Source organism: Homalodisca vitripennis, chromosome 5 (genome assembly GCF_021130785.1).
Source record: "Homalodisca vitripennis isolate AUS2020 chromosome 5, UT_GWSS_2.1, whole genome shotgun sequence".
NCBI lineage: Eukaryota > Metazoa > Arthropoda > Insecta > Hemiptera > Cicadellidae > Homalodisca > Homalodisca vitripennis.
Window position 1 is genome coordinate 23,995,340 of NC_060211.1, and position 24,064 is coordinate 24,019,403.

The 24,064-nt window shown below is 32.8% G+C and overlaps 1 protein-coding gene across 2 annotated transcripts in view; it reads left to right on the top strand.

The window, feature by feature from the left end:
- LOC124361858 (tubulin monoglutamylase TTLL4-like) overlaps positions 1 to 24,064 on the top strand; it is a 79,946-nt gene that overhangs the window by 35,679 nt on the left and 20,203 nt on the right. Inside the window, exons 16-17 of one of the 2 annotated variants that reach the window (XM_046815894.1) lie at positions 11,085 to 11,197; positions 19,362 to 19,451. In XM_046815894.1, the coding sequence (XP_046671850.1) occupies positions 11,085 to 11,197; positions 19,362 to 19,383 (135 nt within the window). In that variant the 3' untranslated portion in view covers positions 19,384 to 19,451. Of the gene's footprint in view, positions 1 to 11,084; positions 11,198 to 19,361; positions 19,452 to 24,064 lie in introns of those variants that run through there. The other variant, XM_046815893.1, reaches the window with a different exon arrangement.

The window sequence follows — 24,064 nt, forward strand, 5'->3', positions numbered from 1 at the left end:
AACAAATCAGACAACTGAAGGTTAAAAATGTTTTTAATAATAGATACGTAATAATTATATAGATTGCTAAAATATTACAAATGTAAGTGTTATCCTAGATAAATTGTGTATATTTTGTATTTGCGCTTGTGTTTCAAACCTTACTAACTAATGAAATCAAACTGCTCATTTTTATGCAGCTAGAAATAAAAAAAAGATATATTAGAAATAAAAATTAAAGAATATTAAGATAATTGAGCACCAATTAAATCTTAAGCTAAGTTGTTAAACAATAAGACTTAATACTTTATTTATAATAGTTTCACTAGATGATGTTTTCTCTGCTTTGTAAATTAGTGTTATGTCTAGAAATGTTCTTACGTTTTCAGATAAATCTCAGTAGTGAAGTTGTTTTTGAAATGTGATACGTTCAGGTTTGTAGTTTTTAATTATTAATCATGTATTATTAGTCATAGAAACGTTCTTAGAATTGAAATAAATTTAGTCTACATTATCATTTTGTATAAAAATTTGAAGGCTGAGTATCTTCTTAATTTTTTTGGGGTGGATTTCTGATCAACCTGCACTGTCTTAAGTAAACAGATCTTTATCTCCCCTCAAGATCATGCCTGTAATTCTTGATAGACCTTTATGAAAATCACAATGGTAATTGCATAAATAAATGCCAAGATCGAGTTCATTGTTGAGGTCAGTCAGACTGAAGGAAGCATTTGAATTAATCTCGTTTTGTATACAGTTGCTCTGGGTGACTTGTGATTGTATGGATTTTGACCAAAATTGACAAATGATCTATGAAAAAGTAGTAACCAAGATACTTTGTGAATTAGTACGGTGTAATTAGACCTAAACCTCAACATCCAAAGTAAAAGTTTTCCTCCAACACCAAATTGCTCTACATAGTCCCCTTATTCTATGGTAAAAAGTTACACCATTTTGAGCGTCGTTTTTGGTGGTGAGGGGGGGGGAATTTGAAAAATCACTAGTTTTTTTAGTTTTTCGTAAATATTTCAAAAACTAAGCGGTTTATCCTAAACATTGTTATATACAAAAATGTTCTACGTTAAATTTTAAATAAGAATGGTCCTTTTCATAATCACTCTAAATTGTACGGTTCAAGAGTTACAGACGGTGTAAATGTTAACTTTTTCGTAATTTTGATAATTTTTTTTAAAAAATAAGCTTCGTAAAAGAATGTTGCTATTTCAGTGGCCGGTGGTATGTTAGTGATAAGCCCTTGAAGGAACGACAACCTCACCACCTTATCAAGGGGCACTCTTTTTTAAGGGAAAAGAGGCTTCCACAGGCCTAGGCCATATAAACCTGTGGTACGGAGAAACCCACCCTGAACTTTCTACGAACATTGCAACATAAATTCACTTCTTAAGCATAAATATCTTTCAAATTTGGAATGTTCAATGTCTTTATTAACTTCACTCATCCTCCAGCACATTATCCTCCTCCTCTAGCTCGTCGTCTAAGATGTTATTATTGTCCATGTTATCACATGCTTGGCCTGAGCAATTGCTGCATATGCTAGTGCAGTTTAGACCACTCCTTCTGCATTCACAATTACGAACGCATTCATCTTTGCAAGTACACATTATAAGGGACAGTAATTCCTGGGGGGCTGCAGGACGTGCTGTTGTAATTGGTGTCAGGTGGTCGCCAATCTTCTTCCAACCCCACTCGAGTGGATCCTTATCTTCATTCAGCCACTGTTGTACCTGGTGGTAGGTCCTAAATGAATGCAGTCTGGACGCTCCTGAAGTGGGGGGTAGTGCATCCAACTTCAGTAATGCATGTATAGGCTGCTTTGCAATCGCTTTCAAGTAGGACTGGTAGCGGAGACAATCTAGATCTTCAGTGTTCTTGGCTCCAAACATTGCAAGTAGGAAGTAATTTCCTGCATCAGCCACTGCACTGGGGTCGGCTTTGGGGTTGTTGAAGACCAGAAGTTTTTCACGAAGAACGTTGTTGGCTTGAACTTTCCTATAAGGTGCAATTTTTCCCTTCTTATAGACAGCAGACACAGTGTCACATCCTGTGAAGGCGTATGTAACCAGAAGTACATCTTTCATATCCCCAATGCCTTGCTGAATGTCAGAAATAATGTACACTTTTTCCTGGTGATTTCCTTTTTTAGGTACGACCATTTTCAGTTTATTCCCTGAAGGTGCGTGGACAGTCAACAGTACTAATAAGTCCGTGTCATCACCAATAACACACGTTTGAACATCTTTCTTCGCTTCATCAATAGCTGTTAAGACTACTAATAGGTCAGCATCACCCGATGCTTGAAGAACTGTGCAACCACATTGTTGCAAGTGCGATGAAAGGAGGGTTATTAGACCCATCTTGTTTTTAGCACTAGCTAAAAATTCATTTTGATTTATGTTGACATGGATTGAGTCTTCTACTTTGACCACAATGTTGGAACGTGATCTTCGTAGGTGTTCTTGATCCTTTGTGTTACTTCGTTCGTAACCATCAAAAACAACAGTCGCTTTTCCATAATGAGTACATACGTAATCACTATATTGCTCGCAAATCTGTTTAAATGTAGCAGGCTGTTGCCAGACAACACGATGTAGGAGGTGGCCTCCGTCAATTATATAGGACACTTTCACTGGGTCATCGATGTTTGATGATTCTTTTGAATCTGAAACCAAAACCGTCACCATTGATGATTTCTTCCCCTTCCTCATCAAGCCAGATTCGTCAAACAGTGATGGAGGATATGCACAGAGTTCAAACTGAAAAATTTCCTCTAATCTCTCATCACTCCCTACTGTACACACCATCCGATGTAAGAGAGTGTTAGGATTTACACATACCATGTCGTTGTTAATTTTCACCGACTTCGTTATAGAGGCTAGAGACTTGACAGCAAACTTTCTTTTCATGTGTATTTCTTTGAATGTTTTGTTTTCAATAGCTTTGATGGATATGGCTCCTATTTCAAATGCTTTATCGCAGTTTACAGTTTCATCACCTATAACCCCTGTTGACAAGGAAGAGAGTTCAGGTGATTTAGAGAACGGATTATGTTCTTCAATCCAAGAAATGAAGGTTTGCAAGTCCTTACTGTTTCTTTTTTGCCTTGCATCTCGTAGCTCCACATGCTGCTCTGAAGAGAGGCTGCGAACACCTGCAAACTCTTCCATTGCTTCGCACACCCGAGAACAAGTCGGCATGGAATTGATCCAAGTGGCAATAGTAGTCGCTGTGATTCCTCTACCTCCAGTCAATCCACCAATGCTTTTTAAGGACCTCATCAAAACCTGTTCTATGGTCATATCACTCCATACTCCAGACCAAAACTTTTCAGTTCGTCGGATGGTGAAATAACCACAATTAACAAATAAATAGTTTTCTTGGTGCAATGTGTTGAGAAGTTCCAGCGAGTCTTGTAGGTAAACGTGTGCAGATTTAGCGTAGTTAAAGTGACCAGATGCATGGAAAATGGGAAGCATTTGATGGACACAATGAAGGTGAAGGAGAAAGTCCCCACTCCTCTCTGCTCTTATAAACATTCGAACGATTTCAACCATTTCTATGAACTGAATCCACAGTTTTTGTGTTCGTCCAGATTCATTTGAACGCCTAAGCTGGTTTTCTAAAATGTCTACAAAGCTCTTTACCACGGTTGACTGTGCAATCTCTTCAGGAGAGGCATTTCCAAGCTTGAAATTGGAATAGACATTATTAAGCTCATCTTTATTCACAATTATGAGAGTTTCATTATTTTTCAAAAATACAGTCATCAATGCTTCTTCGACTAGGCAGAGAGCACGAATGACCCGAGAGTAAGCTTTCCCGTTCATCATTTGTTGAACACTGTTTTTAGCATACACGGTACTATACAGCTCCTCCAAACCACTACCTGCCATGATGAATCCAATCGCTGACAAAAAGGACATCAACAAATGAAATCCTCCTAGTCTAATGAAGAGTGACTTCAACGGGCTGTCATGAGATGCTGCGGCTACTATTTCACGAGCTTTAGCATACAATGGCTGATCAAAAGTCACCATTGTTATCGTTTGACCATTGCTAGCCCCTTGTTTGGCAGCTTGAAGAAGAGCTGTATAAATTGTTGATGGATTTGAAGGAGCTAAGTTGATAAATGGAAGGGGGACTACAGCCGAAGTTTGGAACTGTTCCTTCGCATAAAGCTTTTCCATGCAGCCACTCCAACCAGGTTTACATTCTTCTGGACCTTCTAACCAGGTGCCACTCAACCAAAACATATTAAGTGTTCGTCCATTTTTGTATGAAAGTGATGGTTTGTCTTCTAGGGAAGCAAGGTTTGTAGCGACTATTTTAGAATATCCAGATGTAGCCGGGGCTTTGTAAGTTTGCAAGTCAAACAGGCCTTTGTTTTCAACAGCTTGAGCAGCAACATTCTTTCGAGGTACATTTTCCTCAACCTGAAGAGCTGTTTTAGGTGTAATGCAAGCAATTCCACCCATGACGTGGAAGGTGTTATGACCATCTAGTGTGTGAACATTGTAGTCTGCATTATCGAACACGAATTGCACATAACCGTTCTCTATTCTTGTGTTCTCTTGGCAAGTGACGGATCTCTCATATCTCAACACTTCCTGGTAAGGTACACAAACACCCATATTGCACAGGGTGTCAATCAAGACCTTCGAACCAAATTTTCTGTGTAACAAAACACCCGTTCCAAGTTGGGCTGGGGATAAAAACGATCTTGGACGAGCAGCGCGTATTATACTGTGACATATTGCTGTTTTTTTCCTTTCCATAATTTGTTTTGCCCTCTGGATTTTCTCGGATGTTTGTCTTGTACAAGTAGGCTGAATGATTTCAGTTATCAAGACATTGAGCAACTCAGGTACCAGTTCAGATCCCCCTTTACAAATATCTTCAATTGTTGGAAACTGGGAATAGCCGTAACTTTTGGACTTTATCTCACGTCGAATAATTGCTGCTGCAGTTTTGATCAATCTCAGTTCCTCTTCAGCTTCATTATCACAGTTCCGATTTTTATACCAGTTGTCTGATAAAATATTAGTTGATGCTCCAGAAAAACAAATCACACTTCTTTTTCCTGGTAAAACTGCAAACTTTAAACTATTACCATAACGCTGGATAAGTTTTCTTTTGAAATGTGTGACAGTATATGGCTCAACTTCAGGGCTCAGACGAAGGAATATATTTTGTAGTTCTTCAAAGTCGTATTGACATTCATTGTTTTCCTCCAAATAATCACATAGCTTTTCAAAAGCGTCTTCTCTGTTGGCATCAGCACTAGACCCACCTTTACTGGTTGCTACTCCTTTTTCGGGCCATGACGATCCTTGCTTTTGAAATGTCTGATAACAATGCCAGTGGTACCTCCCATCAGAACTTACGAGATCTATGACCTGAGAGAGCCTCACACTTACCTCATCTCCCCACATGTCATGCCTGTTATTTGCTTCCGTTCTGATGTTTTCAATCAGTTCAAGTTTCTGCACTAAACTCCACTTTTCTTGAGCAGGATTCCTGCATTTAGATACATCTACACACTTGCGACCACAAAGAAAACATAAGGCTTTAAAATCAAATGATTCACGTGGTATCTTTGCTGGAGGTTCTTTTTCCATTTCAGGTGGTTTTGGACGTAATATATAGGTTTGTCGACACTTACTATGTACTTGAAGCGAATCATTCTGCAGGAACTTGGCTTTGACGCCATCTTTACGTATTTCACTGCACTGAATTATTTTGTCCACTGCCTTTCTAGTCAGAGTAATTAGTTCACCACCCTTGTCCTTACAAGGTTTTAACACACACTCCGCCATAACTAACACACTATCTCAAGTGATTTTCACATAATTCGCACGTTACTATAAACACCAACCATAAAAAATTTACAGCAAAACTGCACTAGAAGTACCACGCACAAACGTACTCCACTTGTCTCCTAAGACGACTGAAGAAGAATATCGATCGATCTGTGACAGTGCGTGAGGGAGGGGCGGAATGGAGGGGGCAGACAACAGGTGCAGAAGACAGAACCGCCATTGGTTGCGGCCCGCGGTCCAAGGTCACTATGATGGCGGCCACGCCTGCTTGTACTACCACGTGTCTCAATTATTTTTACTTTTTCAACCTTCTATGGTGCCTCTTAACCTCTTTTTGACTATAATACTGTAGTATATTATTACTCTTTAATTAAATCATTTACTTATTTCTATATAGCTTTATTTGGGAAAAAAACCTTAAAAATTATATCATTTCTATTTTTACACCGTCTGCAACTCATGAACCGTAAATTTTACAAAGAATATGCATAGGACATTTTTTGTTTAAAATTTCATGTAGAATATTTTTGTATACAACACTCTTTGTGCTAAACAGCTTAGTTTTCAACCAATTTCCAAGAAACTAAAAAAACTACAAAATTTCCTACTTTTTCTCCCCCTCCCCCCCAAACCCGACGCTCAAAATGGTGTAACTTTTTACCAAACAATAAGAGGGTTATATAGAACAATTTGGAATTGGAATAAAACTTTTACTTTGGATGTCAAGGTTAGGCCTTTTTTTAGGTTAATAACACCGTACTAAATGCTTTGGGACCTTGAAGTCAATGGGAGGAAGACTCAGGATCACAATCTATACACAACAGTTTGGACATATGCATGGATTTGAACCAAAATGGAGATTTGATGGAATAAATATTGGCCGTGATTTTAATCATTGTTCAGCACCGTTTGAGGTAAGGAAGTGGTCCTAGAGTCGAAACCACTTCTTTATCATTTTGGACATCCTGGGATTTATGGATGTGAAAACCATTCGAGATATAACAAAACATTAAAATACAAAAATTGTGTATTTTTTATCGATCCTTTAACTTGATGTGCAACATACTATATGTGTTGCTGTGTGCAACTTTTACTATAAAAAATGTTTTGGCCTTAATTTATAATGTTCAAAAATGAGATGATAAATAGATGGGAGAAGTTCTTAAGGTTTCAATAAAATAAAGTGGAAACTGTTGTTTTATACTTTTGTATACTTTGTAGATATAGTTAATAAATCAAATAATTGTTGTGCTAAAGTAATCAGGGTTCAAGATCTTTGAAATGAGGTGTTCATGTTTTAAAATATCCTAAAACCGATGCCCACGTTCTGTATCCCATTAAATTTGGAACGTTGAACATAATTTCCATGAGTTTTTTTGGTAAAAAAATTTGGGAGTACTCACTGATTGACTAATGTAGAACAAGTCTATTTTGGTAATATTTATGGCACTAGAATTAGTAAAACGAGACACAAAGTATTTTGAATGTCCTTGTCAAGAGATCAAAATTTAAAATAGGCAGACAGAATAAATAAGTTTGTCAAACATGAACGCACTATTCATTGTTGAAAGTGATAAATTGTGTTTAAGGAATGTTTCTAAAACTAAGAAGATAAAGTTATGAATGCAACAGAGACAGTGAATCAGGCAGATTAAGAAGATGCTTATCAATTTATTTATCAGCCATAACTGCCTTTAGATATTGTAGTTGTATTCCTAATTTTGATCTTATAGATACCATTGCTCATATGCTTTTACAGAAACTTCATGTTAGTTTGTTTTACTTTAATTTTTATGTTTACTTAGTTAAATTACTCATTTGTCATTAATTAATGTTACATTTAGTAACTTTATTTAGTATGGTGTTCTCTTGTAGTTAATTTATATTTAGTGTCAGTCCTATAGATACTCCCTTCCCTTTGGTTATTGTTTGTTATTGTCCTAGTTAAGTGTTGATGTTTGTTAGATGTATTTTGAATGAATGATGTGTTCAATAAAAATGTATACTACGGTTGTAGAACTGTTTCGTGGATTCTACACAGGTTGTCCTTTTATTCTGAGAATGGTAATCTGACTAAAATACGTATTGAACTCATTTTGTATACATTCTTAAAAAGAACAATTCAAAATAAAGTAATTATATACTGTGATACATCAAACTTGGATTACTGTAACTAACATTATTGATTTGTTTAGCTTTTAGATAAAATGGTACATTTAATAGAGAGATTAAGGTCCGAGTTACACATATCGGCCACATATATGTAAAATATAACTCCAAACTAAATTGAAACATTTAGTTTGAATGGAATTCCAAACTTTCCAACTCGAGAAACTTTATGATTTTGTGGATACATTACAAAACTAAATTAATAAGTAACTGCTGTAATTTTATGGACAAATGGAACAAGTTCTGTAACAAAAATCTAAAGTAAGTCTTCATTGTGCATTATGGAGATTTAAAGTGCTGATTACCTGTGAAAATAATCTGGAGAAATGTTATCAGAACTTCTTGAGAACACAGCCATAAAAAAAAGAAAAAATAAGAAAAAAGAGAAAAAAAGAAGAGTCTTGCACTTTGAAATTCTTGAAATCTTGGAACTAAACTATTATCTTAGCTACAGTTGTACATGAGATGTCGGGAATGTATGCTATGACCAAGTTCATTAACATGTTGATTGCGGCAGACGCTTACGGACCCAGAGTTAGAGTGAGAGTTTAAGACACAAGATCACTCAGTATAGAGGCTTAGTGAATGTGTCTTTTCAATGAGAACTCTGTCAGCCATTTTTGGTATAGTTGTAATGCAAAAAAAAAATTATTTTATAACTTTTTGGTTAAATTACATCACTTTTCAGATGTTTTACTATCCGAATCATTCTCAAGTTTACCAAAGAACAGTTCTGGAACAACATGAAGTTGGATGTAAATGTAATGAGAGAAAACTGGTATTCCAAACTGCTAGGTAACTTGTCGCAATAACATTATTTATTGTTAATTATAATTTCTGACATTTTTATGTCTAAATCTATTGTGGAGAACAAATTGAGTGTCTACTGCGCACTAGAATGTATCGAAGTAAAGCTAACTACGGTATTGTTATTGTAAGGTGAGTTATGGTTTATCAAGTACATAATGTAATTCTGTGTAAATATGTCTTCAGTATTGTGTTCAAAGTATTGTTTCAACTCTCTATTTAAGACTAAGTTCGAATGAAAATAAAAGTCAGTGACAGTAAAACTGTAATAAATCAGTGAATACAGTTTTTAATTTATAATTATAGTACGTAATCTTTTCATCTTTGAAGCAGTTGTCTTTTTCGTAATAGTCAAAACCTATTGAACCATTTAAAAAATTAAATTAAAAACAATATAATTTACAACTACATAATTAATAACCACTTCTTTTTAAAATTTGACTAACTGAATCTTTTTAAAACTTTGACTTGCTATCATGTTGAAACCTTAAGATATATACAAAAGTGAACAAGAATAAAAGTTGTTCAAAATTACATAATAATTTTTTAATTTGTCTTTGTAGAAAAATACTCGTTATATGTCATCACAAATGGGAATTGTTTTCTCTTTTCTTCACGGTTTTAGAACATCGAGCCATGATGATAGTGGATGATGTCTTTCTGGAAGAAACAGAATCCATTAAGTTCCGTATTGGGATGTTTACCAATACGGGACTAGAGGGAGGGATAACTTTCGAATCAAACAGCACAGAACAGCAGTTTTCGAAAACTTACCATCGGAGTCATATTAATCAATAGGTTCCCTGATGACATCAAACTCTCAATGAAACAAAAAATTCAAAACTCGACTAAAACACTTTCTTATGTCAAAGGAGTTTTATTTGACTGATGAGTTGATGATGGGCCGCTGCAATGACAATTTTTGAAATTAACAACTACCACGAAACCTCCGGTTCTATACATACAAGAATTGTATTGCATTGTATGTACAGTATTTACCTTGACAAACATAATTTATCTGATATAGCTATGTATTTTATTAGCTACGTTGACGCATACCATGCAATGTTGTAATAATTGTAAAGAATAGTATTATATTATTATTTTACACAAAATCAATACATGTTTAAGGCTGATTGTCTAATTCCAGCGATCTTGCTTTAAAAAACTGTTTTCTCATGAATATTGTTTTGCGTACTTTTGTGATTTCATTGCAATATGGGATGCATGTAACATCTTTAAACGATTTTGCATCTGAAAAAGTGAAATATTTGAGCTGATTTTACAATTCCAGAGATGTTAAAAACCATTTTTGCATGAAACTGATATTGTTCAGCATCCTTTGATGAGTTCATGGCGAATAGGAATATAAAACACTGTAGATGGATACATCAGACATCATCATTAAAGGAAACCCCATTGGCAAATGAATTAATATTTTGCTATTTATTTGCACCAGTCATTGGGATAATATAACTTACGACACAAAAATGAACTAAAGTTAAATACACATTTTAAATTTGTAACAGGTTTATTGGTAGAAAAATCCTATAATGGTGACCCAACGTATAAATCTTTTTTCATTTTCGCTTATTTTTAGTAGTAAAATGATAATAATATGAAAATGTTATGTGTGATTCAAAACTAGAATCCTTGTTTGATCATAATAATCAAATAAAAAAAAAGGTTTTTTTACTGTACCTAGTCGAAGAGTTATATAATCTGTCTCAATTCATAAATACAGCAATTAAATGACACTGTAGGATACAGGGTTATAATAGTGTGTTTGTGGTACAGGAGTTTTACTTAACCTGTGCTAGAAGGAACTGTTATTTTATTTTTTATCTTTTTATATACTTTTAATCATTTGTGTAAGGTTTGACATGTAAAAAGAGTAGCTTATACATAGCAGTTCTAGAAATGTTCCGTTTTGTTTTTGTGCACCATACAACAATGTCAAATATCAGTTACATGCTGATAGTTCTATTCCTTGCTCTGTCCATAAGTGGTCACTATGTAGTCTGATTAAAATCCAATTAATGTTTTTATTTTTTATAAATATTGAAGGTCTGAGTCCTGTGAATTTCTCCCAAATATTTCTTGTGACAAACAAACAAGTCTGTGAAAGCGTAGGTAGAAGTATTGTAGAGCTACAGTCTGTTCTCACTGCACTTCTAAAATCTAAAACAGTCTGAACACTAGGTAATTTGGCGTTGAAGAAAAATATAAAGATGTTTCAGAAAGAAATAGCACTACTGTACGTACCTTAATTAGATCTTTGTCGATTGTTAGGTTTGTATGAGCCCGAGCGGGAACGAGTTGAGAAGCCAAGAGTACGAACTTCCGGAGGACATTCCACTAGTTTCCGAAGAGGCCACAGCTACCGCTGCTCCCGATAAAGTCAAGTAAGTCCATCATTGAGTTGTTTCTTGTGTGTTTGATGTTATCAGTTATGTAAATATTATGGTTAAAAAAGATCAGGAGTAATTTTCCCTTGCTATCATATAATATAGCTCCATTAGGCTAAATAAATTTTAACCCCTTAACAGCTGTACACATATTAATACGTACAGAAGCGTCATGCCATTACTGCGGCTGAGTGGGAGAGTAATAGACCAGCATGGAGTGGAGCGTTCAAGGTTAGATAGTGGATGTCGGTGTGCTGTTTTAACAACTGCAACTTTATACTTCGAATAAAAAGGATTTTTACATAAATTTTAATTGAAAATTGACAGGTTATGTTATACTGTTGTAATATCCATCATGTTCTGACAACCAGGAGTTTTCGTTGTCTAATTGTTAACTGGGTTCTTCAAAAAATTTCCTTATTTCACTTTCTTTATTGTCACAATCAGCCAAAATTACCTCACATTCTAAAATATACAAATCATAAAACTCTCACAAACACAGCGCTAATAAATTGCGGTTAGACACAAGTTAATATTTTTATGTAAACATATTGTGCTTTCGACAAAGTACCAAAGTTGTAAACCAGGCTGAGACACTTATCAATCAAGGCTTAAGTCATCGTAGTACTGAAAATAGTCACCAGAGAACAGTCAATGTCCCGTAGGAAGAAGAAATAAACAATAACCAGCCATGTGTCAAAATCATTTTAACAATCGAGTAACAGTGAGCGCTAGAGGGGCTCAGCTCGCCGTATTCCGCAGCAGTCAAGGGGTTAAGTGCAAAATAGCAATTGAGTAATACATCGATCAGTGTTTTATATTGATGTTGGTGGATGATTTGTAAGAATATCAAGAATATTATGAACACTATAGTTATTGAATGAATGAAAAATAAGATGGCTTGGTTCAATTAAGAGCTGGCTCTAGTGAAACAATATTGAGTTTTTCTGCGTAAGAACAATGTTAAACCTCTTGCACCTTTATCTCTTATTCAAAATATAACCAATACGCATTCAAAAGCTTCATAGCATTTTTTTGTTGTACAGTATACTTTTTGAATATTTAAATGATTGAGTACAACATAATAATTATTGTTTGTATATCCACATTGTACATCAAATAAAGAAAGAGATTTAAAGAATAAAACTATTTTCTGAATAGATTGAAAAATATAGAAAAAATGAAAAGCATTTGGATGGGAATTAATGATATCTTTAATATGAGACATATCTCATTATATGTCCAATAAGCTGTCCGAGCGATTTTCATGAGAAACACTCGACTATACTCACACTGCACTGAAATCACAATATAAAACTTTGCTAGCCACAAAATATACAGACATTTTCTTTACAGTTGCCATTGTGGTTATATTTGTAAAAACGTTAGCTACAGAAGAGAACAGTGGTTAACTCAGCTAATTAAAAAACTTGATAGACAACTTTTAATTTATATCTGTTTTATAGACCTGCAATCAATAATAGAATAGCTATAATCAATTAAAAGTGTGACATAACTTTATGGACACACTGTACCGTACTTATATACCAATTCTCAGCACAAGTGCATCTCATATTGAGCAATGCATATGTGTGTGTATATGCGGTGCACAATAGTCGATCTTTAATAATGTTTGTTTAATTAGGTAAGTAGTAAGAAAAGTTACATTGATATTTTACTATACAAAATATGTACAATTGCCCTTGTACAGTTACTAGAAAATAGTATATTGAGTAGTATTTGTTAGTTGAGTATTATTAACTAGCAATTATTTTCCTGAGATCGGTACTTACTGATCTGTATGCATTTGTCTGTATGTGATCTGTATCAGTCATATGAGTTGGATTAAAAATTATGTGCATTCAAATTAAAAATTAATTAAAAATATTAGTGTTTATTGATTTTTCATATTTGCATGTTTCATCTACAACATGGGTAAAACAGTACTGTCAATTTTGACAAATTATTTACATATTTATTAAACCATGATATCGCCTTAACTCATACCCTTATAAAGTGTGTAAATTATTACATTTTGGAAAGCAGTATCTTTAATAACGGTGTTAAACTTTTATCGTGTTTACTGTTCAACAGACTCACATATATTATTTTTAGAGCTGTCTATAACGGACTAATAGGTCAATGAATATATCAAAACAAAAATGTTGTGTTTTGCCAGTAAATATAAATTTTATATTCTTTCTTGCAATATGAACGCCAAAAAGATTCTTTGCTCACTCAATTTCATACTTTTTGAGATAAAATATTGCAATATATAAAGCACACTTTTAGATAGTGAATGAGGTAGAGATTATTATTTAAACTAATACGGCTTAAAGTAACCTAAAATGTGATTTAGAGATTTATTACGGAATAAGCTCTCTCAGAGAACAATATGAATATTACGTAATTAAATAAAAACACTTTGTGGCTAAGAGAGGAGGTTGGATCACTGAAGTTGTCCTCATCTGCCACACAGAACTGCACTAGGAAAAGTATCTCCACCTTCCAAACAGGGTTGACACACAGTCTGGACATTTGGTATTGAACAGTACACAAGATGGAGTGAAAAGTGTACCAACCCAGCAGACGGCCCATAGGCCATTGCTGTAGCGTGTTTGTCTATACTTGGTTCCATGCTTGGCACCTGATTATTCAATTGTTTTGTTTTAAATAAAACACTTTCTTCATCTTCTTCTTCTACACAAGATGGAGTACAATCACCACACGTACTGCACCTAAATGTGGTACGAGGGAGTTCAAACCCACAAACTACTGCTCATAAATGTAGTATGAGGGAAATCAAACCCACAAACTGCTGCACCTAAATGTGGTATGAGGGAGATCAAACCCACAAACTATTGCACCTGAATGAAAATGTGGTACGAGGGAGATTAAACCCACAAACTACTGCACCTACATATGGTACGAGGGAGATCAAACCCACAAACTACTGCATCTAAATATGGTACGAGGGAGATTAAACCCACAAACTACTGCACTTACATATGCTATGAGGGAGATTAAATCCACAAACTACTGCACCTAAATATGGTACGAGGGAGATCAAACCCACAAACTACTGCACCTGAATGAAAATGTGGTACGAGGGAGATTAAACCCACAAACTACTGCACCATCATATGGTACGAGGGATATCAAACCCACAAACTACTGCACCTAAATATGGTACGAGGGAGATCAAACCCACAAACTACTGCACCTAAATATGGTACGAGGGAGATTAAATCCACAAACTACTGCACCTAAATATGGTACGAGGGAGATCAAACCCACAAACTACTGCACCTGAATGAAAATGTGGTACGAGGGAGATTAAACCCACAAACTACTGCACCTAGATATGGTACGAGGGATATCAAATCCACAAACTACTGCACCTAAATATGGTACGAGGGAGATCAAACCCACAAACTACTGCACCTAAATATGGTACGAGGGAGATTAAATCCACAAACTACTGCACCATCATATGGTACGAAGGATATCAAACCCACAAACTACTGCACCTAAATATGGTACGAGGGAGATTAAACCCACAAACTACTGCACCATCATATGGTACGAGGGATATCAAACCCACAAACTACTGCACCATCATATGGTACGAGGGATATCAAACCCACAAACTACTTCACCTAAATATGGTACGAATGAGATAAACCCACAAACTACTACAACCAAGTTTTGGTATTAGGGAGACCAAACCCACAAAATACTACACCTAAATGTGGTAAAACCCATATAGTATCGATTATAAACTAGCAATGCATAAAATTATTTCTGAGAAAGGGAGTAAGCGAGGTTAATACTAGAGAGATTCAAAACTAAGGAGGGTGAAGGGGTTTTGAGGTTATTGAGCAAATTTCAATAAACAGGCTATGATAACATATTTTAACTTCAGTATTATCTCCGAAAACTACTTAATTTGCACCAAAAAAGCTCCATATAAGTTTTTTAAATCCATTAGGGAAGTATTGATGTTGTGGAATGTTACTACTTCATGAGTATTGAATATTAGAACGAAAGAGTATTTAAATTATTTCCTGTAATATATATCCCTGAACTACGGATTGATTATTGTTTTGAGTGTGGGAACTTCAGAACATGACTATTACCAGCAATAATAACTAATTATCTCAATTTGAAGATTATACCGTACCAGTTTCTATTAACAATTTTTTTTACGGAAAAATCTGTTCGGTCGTTGGAGATTCAGCTGACAGTTTTTACGTAGAAAACTTGGACAGGTGCTGTAGTTTAGGAACAACTTGCTACTACTTCCTTCCACAGAAAACTGGCACTAGCACTAGGTGAAAATTCTCCACAATATTTAGTACCTATTATACTCTTTCGTAATTTATTATCTTTGCAAACACATACAGCCTTGTTTTCTTGTATTATGTTCTTATAAAAAACTCATACTAAAATCTCACTGAAAAGAAAGTATGAAAAACTTAAATTAACAAATATTACTTTCTAGAATTCCATTACTAGATGTACGTGAATTATAACATGAACTTTTGTTATTTCAATATTATTTATTAGCTAATACATGTGTCTTTGTAAATAGGTTAAATTTAAATTTTCCAATGTATAAAAATATTTTAAAATGTATCACATATTTCATAATAGCCATCAAGCCAAAGTTTAGGTACTCATTGTATTTAATAACCTGATCCGCACTCAATCTTATATCTCCCTTCCCCCTAATAAAGATCACATGTTTGTGACATCCAAAATGAGTTTGGTCCAGTATTTTAAAAAGAAATTATTTAGAAATACTGTAGAAAACATTTAAAATTATTTCTAGAGAATTCTTTTGGTTCAGGAGTTTGGAAGGCATGATTTTTTAATCTTTTGAAACAAATAGTCATGGTTTATTCAGGATGTATGCAAATCTATGCAACAAACTTCTTAAGCATATTGTTGAGATTAAAATGAGACTATTTTATCCTAAGAACATTTTAAAGCTAAAGCCCTTATTCTGAACAAGTTATGTTTTGAAAAAACAGTCATGCAATTGTGAGAAGTGAAGAAAGTAGGTTTTTAATAGTGCAAAGTTTATATTTGGTATAAATATCTTCCAAGAAGATAAAGGATGTTGTCAGGAAGTTCTCCTTTAACCCTCTAAGTGCTGCTATTTTCATAAAATTACGGCAGAGGGATTTATTTAATATATGTATAGTTTGTTTGGAAATACTTAAATCTTATCCCTAATAAGACTGGAAATGCTGCTTCTGAATGTTCTGGATATAACTTAGTAAATGGTAGTTCATCCCATTTCTTTATTTCAATGGTAAACACCAATTTACACCGAGAATACTTCAGAAACATTTCTTATTTCAAAATGGGTTGAGAAAATATAAAAATTAATTTAAAGTGTATAACATTAAACAAGAAACAACATTGCCTAGTGTGAAAACACCAAAAATTTCTTGTTTTGCTTTATATTACGTTTATTTTCTGTATATTTCATCTTGTAACTGACATTTAGCTTTAGTTTGCAAATTTGTAACCAAGAAGTTTATTCTGAAGTAGAGATGGATTCATCCCGACCCTCAGTACTTGGCCATATAGAGGTATCGATTCTTGACACCAAGGCTCTTTCACTCGATTTCAGTATCAATATTTTCAAGATATTTTATTACAAAATAATGATAAAAATAACAGAAGTGCTTGGAAAGTCATGATTTAATATTACAACTATGGATGTGTCCAAGCTAAATCGCAAATTCATTGAATCTTCTAATTAGAATATCCATATTTTATTTTTTATACAAATAGTATACTAACTAATATCGAGTTCAGAATCAAGACAACAGTTTTGGTCTCGGAATTGAAGGTAATGTTCACTGTCAAAGAACTTCTTGAGACAATCTGTACTATATGTTAATTTTGGCCATCAGGATATTGGTATTGTTTTTCTTCTCTTCTGTTTAATTTTTTTTTTTAATGCTATCACGTGACATTTCTCGTACTCAAAATTAAATATGGAACAATTTTATTGACCCTTCTATTCAGCAAGGTCTAAGTTTTTAACGGAAAGAGAATTATCTTAAAAGTTTACCGAATGTAGCATGTGTTATGAAAATTTGATATACAATACATGACTTAAAACCTTTTTGTATTTAAAAAGGAACATTTATAAGGAGTTAAGTAATATTTTGAAAATCGTTCAGGAAAATTGGTTTAATCAGCACTTAATGGGGTTAATGATGTGCAGCTGATTGACTTTAAAATGTAATTATGAAAGTTTGCTAATGCTGTGTCATCAGAGGGTGTATCAGAAATGGTTGAAAGTTTTGAGTAACTTATTGGAGCATCAATATGTATCTTTCCAATTGGGACTTATCCAATTAACTGCAGTGAGAAGATAAAGGATGGTTATACAAAGCCTAGTGCTACCATGATATTAAAGCTAAATTTAGAAGACCTAAACACACTTAATTAGGTACAATTAAAAAAATAGTGTATCTGCTATTAAAAAACGTTATGTTCAAATTTGAAGAACTCTAGTTATGCTCAAAGTTTGAAGAACTCCAATCATAAAAGGAGCAATTTTGAATTCATTTTGTATCATAAACAGTTTTATTTTAATTTCTAGAATGACTTTAGAAGTTTGTTGCTTAAGTTCAATTACACTCTGTATAAATAAGGTGAGTTATGCATGTTCTTGATTACTCCTGTTCTCATGAACAGTATTTGTTGTGTAGCAGTTAACAAACATGCATGAGTGTTTATTTGCCTTACCAAAGTTAAAGTAACTAAAGTCCATCCCCATTATATGAATACATAATATTGGCTGTAGTATTTACGGTTGCTGGATCTGAGTTCAATTCTTGTTCTAGTCATACACCATTATACGTGGTAACTTACAGGCTTTCGTGCCCAATATTTTCTAGTTTTCCTATTCACTGGGATATAATGTTTAATGCTATATAAAGTAACTGTCAGAATCTCCCTGAGGAGGGGTTTATGCGGAGGGGAGGGAGGGAGCACATAGGTGTCTGTCTTAAAAAATGTTCAAATTTTAATAACACGTTTTAGCCCATTGGCTTATACATATTTTTACTATCAGCTCAACTGGAGTTATCCTATTAAAAATGCTAAAAACGCAGGAGTTTTTTTATATGTTTATAAAAATTTTATCTTTCAAGTTATTTTATATCTTTTTGGATTAACATGAAATGGGCTTTAATAATAAATAGACAGTGATATATTTGGTCATAATTTAAAAATAATAATGCTGTACAAACTAAAAAAGTTTTGGAATTTTTTAAATTAAAAATTTGTTTACTTAAATAATATAAAATAAAATACCTAATTGTTGCTTTAATTTTATTTGAAATGTATTTCTCTACCTAGCAATACTAGAATATGTGTATATATATGCATAGTTTGTCAGAATAAATGTTTTTTCTAAATACTGAAAATTCCAAGAATATTGATTTTTTCTCTTGTAGTACACTAATATTCTTATAGTAACTTATTATTCATTTAAATTTCAATTAATTGTAGTATTGCAGTTTTTCGTATGTGTTAGAACAATATTAGTCTAATTTATACTAACATTTGGTTGAAAAGGGAGTTAAAAAAACATAATTATTTAGATGGCGCTGTACTTGTCACGGAACTGTTCCGTGATATAAATTTTGAGCCCAGACTAGCTGTCACGGAACCGTTCCGTGATACAAGGCCAATGGGTTAAGAACCATTGAAGAAAGAAAAAAGGTTTATTGCAAATAGTTGCATATCCTACACCCTAAGTTTTGTTATATGAATTATAAAAAACAAGTTTTAGATGTTTCATAAATGCTATTATTTTCTGTTTCAAGTATTTTTTGTATTTGGTCAAAATCGGGTAAATTTTAATACGGCAACAGTGTTTTCTGGGAGGTGCTTTACATGGCATTTCATATTCAAGAGCATAGTAATACAAATACACGTTAAAAAATCAGTTTTTGGAAAACGGTACAACCCCAGAGCCAGAGGATCACTCATATTAACATAAATAAGTAAGGCAAGTGAACATTGTTTTCTGAGTTATGTTTGCACGGCACATGGTTGAAATTTTAGAGTTATCTAGTAGATTTATTAAAACACACAACTTCTAAAATGTCTCTTTTCTTTGTTACAGAGTAAAGACATCACAGAGATAAAAAAGTGTTCTTCTCCATTAGGCCATTGTAAAAATATTTAATTGGCAAATATACTACAGACAACCCAAGTGTGATTTTCATTTTTATTCAATATAACTACACTTTGTCATTTTTGTCATCTTACACTAGTTATATATACACTCCATTGATTGTTGAAACTTAAAAGATACGTATATATTGGAATAAAGGACTGGATGTACAAAACACTTTTTTTAATTATTAGTGCTGCACACAAATATTGTGGTTTTAACTGTCGTCAGATGGATAAATTATGTATGTGTGTATATATATTTACTTATTTTTATTAATTTTTATTCTATTGTATATTATACACAACTGATGCACCTGAAGACGATTAGAATCTAAACAGTGTTAATGATTAAAAAAATGTGTTTACAGTTCTTTCAGCTGCTAGCAGAATTCGCAGTTAAATCAGGCCAAAATTTACGTAAAAAATTTATTTGTATTTTTTAAAAAGTACAATTTTAATTAATGTCAATTTCATGTTATTTATATTCTCACTGCCAAATTGCCAACATAGAAATAAATTAACAACACTACTTGCAAATCAATTAGTAATCAATACGTTGAATCACCAAATGCAAGAAATTAGTGAATTTCACTAGTTCAACTACAAAGACATTCTATTTTTTAATGGTTAAATATTATATAAATATTTCTTTTTAGTTATCATGTAATAAATTGAGGTCAGACTATTGTTCTTCTGAAAAAATTGAAAACATTTTCAACCGTAAAAGTGTTTGATATTAAACCACAAGTGAGTGAAATTTTAGTTGTATTAAAAAAAAGACAAGACATATTTTGGGATCCTAACAATGCCCAAGTTAAATTTTTTGGATTTTTCAAGAATTTTATTTTAGGTTGATCTTAAACAATACATGATCTTACTTCATATAAGATTGATTTCCTAAATCACGCATTCATTCCGACTACAAAATATCAGCTACTGGCTTAATTGAATAGTAGTCTAGATAATTTATATACAGGGTGTTCACAAACGTTGGTGAGTGATAGTACACAACATTTCAAACAAAAAATGTCATAACATAGGTTGAGAAATGTCTCATATATGTCACTAGCCACCATTTTGTATTTTTCATCAAAGAATTATGGCGCCATTTTGTTAATATTAAAGAAAATCACACAATTTTTTTCCTCTTATTTATTACTGCTGATGTGCAAAGTCTGATAGCTGTAGCTTTACTAATTCTAGAGATATCAATTTTTTGGCAAAAAATACAAAATGGCTGCTAGTGACTAAATGAGACATTTTTCAACCTATGTATATATGACATTTTTGTGACATATATAACCCACACAAGTTTGTGACACTCTTTTGTGAACACTTTGTATTATGTAGAGAACACGGTATAAGACACAGGGAGCTATTTTCTTGGCTTCAATTGGATGGTTTCATCTTGGGCACCTAAGATTACGCTATTGATTCTCAAGACAACAACACAGCTTAGAAACTGTTATCTTTGTCTTTCCTAACTATTGTAGCTACAGTATCTTCTGTCTCACTTATATATTCATATATTAGAACTAGTAACAAGTATCAGTTCACCAGTGCCTCTTTGTCTCATGCTGTTCAGTACAGTACATTGCTTCTCTATAATACATAATGAAATATTCTCTTTGTTAATAATTTAACCCTTTTAGTGCCAATGTTCTAAAAATAGTATTTCGAATAATTGATAAGGATTGCCAACATTCCTATTCTTCAGGGAGTTTTGAAAAAAATATTTAAATAAACATATCAGTAATCTCTTGGAATCACAAGAAAAGAATCTTTTAATTAATTACTTTGGAATAATAAACATAGATTTAAGAATAACACGCTAAGTGTTTTCTTTATACTTCTTATGAGTTATTTTGATTTTTATTCTCCAATGTGTACATATATGTAAATAGTCATTTCTTATATTTGGTATTTACCCATGAACAATTGCTAATCATTCCAAGAACAAGATATCATACTACTGTGATTTTCCAATGTTCACTCATTAGTATTGAAACAAGCATACAAACTAGTAGACATTTATTTCACAAAATGAAATGTTTTTCTAATTAAGTAAAATTTAAAATGTTTTTAAGTTAGTATTTTCAATTTTTGAAATTTCTTATAAAATTAAATGGGAGAATTATGTAACTAAAGTTGTTTGTGCTGTAGTATTTCAAGACAAACACAAAAATTAAAAAACATTATTTTGTTTTGTGTTTTTTAGGGTATAACAAATTAGGGTAGTTGTTTTAGGAACTACAACTACTACATTGGAGTGGTTAAGAAACAGAACTGTGAATTTATCTTCAAAAATAGTCTAGTTACATTTTTTAAGAAAAGTAGTAATTCTCGTCAAAAAGTTGCTACCAATGTTGGTGTGTGAAGGTGTGTCTGGCACTTCAGTACAAATTTTAAAAATAATATGCTTGGCACTAGAAGGATTAACTAAAAATAGACAAAAGTGTTTTGGTTCTTTGTTTAAACTTTGCTATTGATAACGGATAATATGAAATGTGATTTAAAGTACACTAGCCCCATTACATAATAAAAAAACCGAAATGGTAACTTAGATTAGTAACAATGTTATGTCCTTTGCCCTTCTAGATTCGGATATCAAAGGTTGTCTAGTTTTTTGTGTCAGGAGTAGTTGATTTTGTTTTGTACATACATGTTCTCCAGCGTGTAGCTGATGTAACTCTTTCAGTACCGCAGCATTGCTAAATGTGATACAAGTTTTGACACATGAAGCCCCAGAGGCACTATTTGAAACGTTTTGTATTTCAGAGGCATTTTATAAAGTATATTACTTTATTTCTTCAAAATGGCACAATGTGTTCTAAAAGGTTTCGTATAATCGTTCAGTGGATGTTTAGTTTGTTTTTTAGATTTGGTAACCATTACATGCAAATAAATCATGTTTGTGACCAGCACCAGTATCTGCTTTGTTCTTGTCACCGTAGTACAGAGTGATTATTCTTGATTTTAATACATATTTTTTATATCAACCCATCGTTTATGCTTAATGATATCAATTAAGTAAATTGATCTATTAGTTGAACCTGTAATTTTGTTGGAGTGTTTTATAACCTATGGAATATAACTGTTTTGGCAAGATACAAATAGTGTGCCAAATTTAGAAAATGTTTTTCCAGAAGTATATTTATAAAACAATGTATTGTATTCCCATTACATTATTTGCATTTTACTTTTACATTTCATGACGTTGAGTGATTAAATATGTACAATATAAAAAAAGAACTTTGAACAAACCTGTATTAATATCAATTTTACGTATGTTTTGCCAAAGACATCTTTAGGCAAAATATTTGAAATTTTATATTTGTGAAATGTCCATGGCACTGAAAGAGTTGAACTACATTATGATACTTTTTGCTTTGACTGTACTGTGTTACTAATAAGTACTGGTACAATAGTGATTTAACATTGTGATAGTGTTAGTAAATTTGTAGTATTGAGTATCAAAGTAGATGAAGCCACAACACATTTTTTTCGTACTATTTCTTTTATAAAGATTTTGAGGGTTATGAAAATTACTTGTACTAAGTCAATAATGAGAGTGATTTCTTAAGTATTACATTATACTTATTAAAAACAAGTTTATTGATGAAGGTAATCTGTGATATTATGTTTCGGTTACATAAAGACTTAAGAAACTATTTAAGAACATTAAAGAATTCCCTCCCTTTCCCTAAAGATCCTATTCTCTTTAAGATTTCTGTTGTTTATTACTTTATCTGTTACCAACTCATTTAACTTTAAAATAGTTCTGTTTGTCTGCCTTGGTTTCTTTGCTCACTGTTCAAGTCTCTTGATCTGGCAAGAGCAATTTTGAAGCAGAAACCCCTGAATGGTCATCTGTTAATGTTAAATGTAATAAATGGCAGTAAAATTCAGAGGCAGTAGAAATCTTCGGGATGGGTTGGTTCCAATACTCTGTACATAAATTGTTTATACCACGACTTTTTCACTTGATTTCAATACCAATATTTTCAAATTATGTTATAAAATAATAAATATGCAACTGCTTGAAATATATCTGTAAAATTACAATATTTTATTTTCTATGCTATAGTCTTTATGCTATAGTAAATTAAGTATTTAAAACACTGAAAATCCTGTAGAAAGAACAACAGTCGTTAAAAGGAATCCGTATTCCAGTCGAGAACGATATTACTGGTTATTTATGACATAGTCCTTTTTAGTGTCAGTCCCATTTGTAGAGATAAAATTAATAATACTTTTATTACTAGAAAAAGGAAAAAAAATGTATTTCATCACTCATATTTTATAATACAAGTTTTTAAAAGTGAACTGTTAGCATTTCGAAAAGTTAATTTTAAATGTTACACAAATTGTGTTATAATTATTCTCTGGAAATGGTATCACCTAGCATTTCTTTACACAATATTGTAACCGATAATTACAGTTACAATATTCAAAATAAACAACTGTAGATTGTTATTTATAATATAACATTTTAATTTTGGTGACAAATGATTTACAAATAGATCAAGTAACAAATTATTTTATTGTAAAAATGTGGCCTTTTTGTCTAGAATCAAAGATGACGACGGATCATACTACTGTTGTTACATTTGAGCGAACATTCTCCATGCGTTTTCTTAGATCAATTAA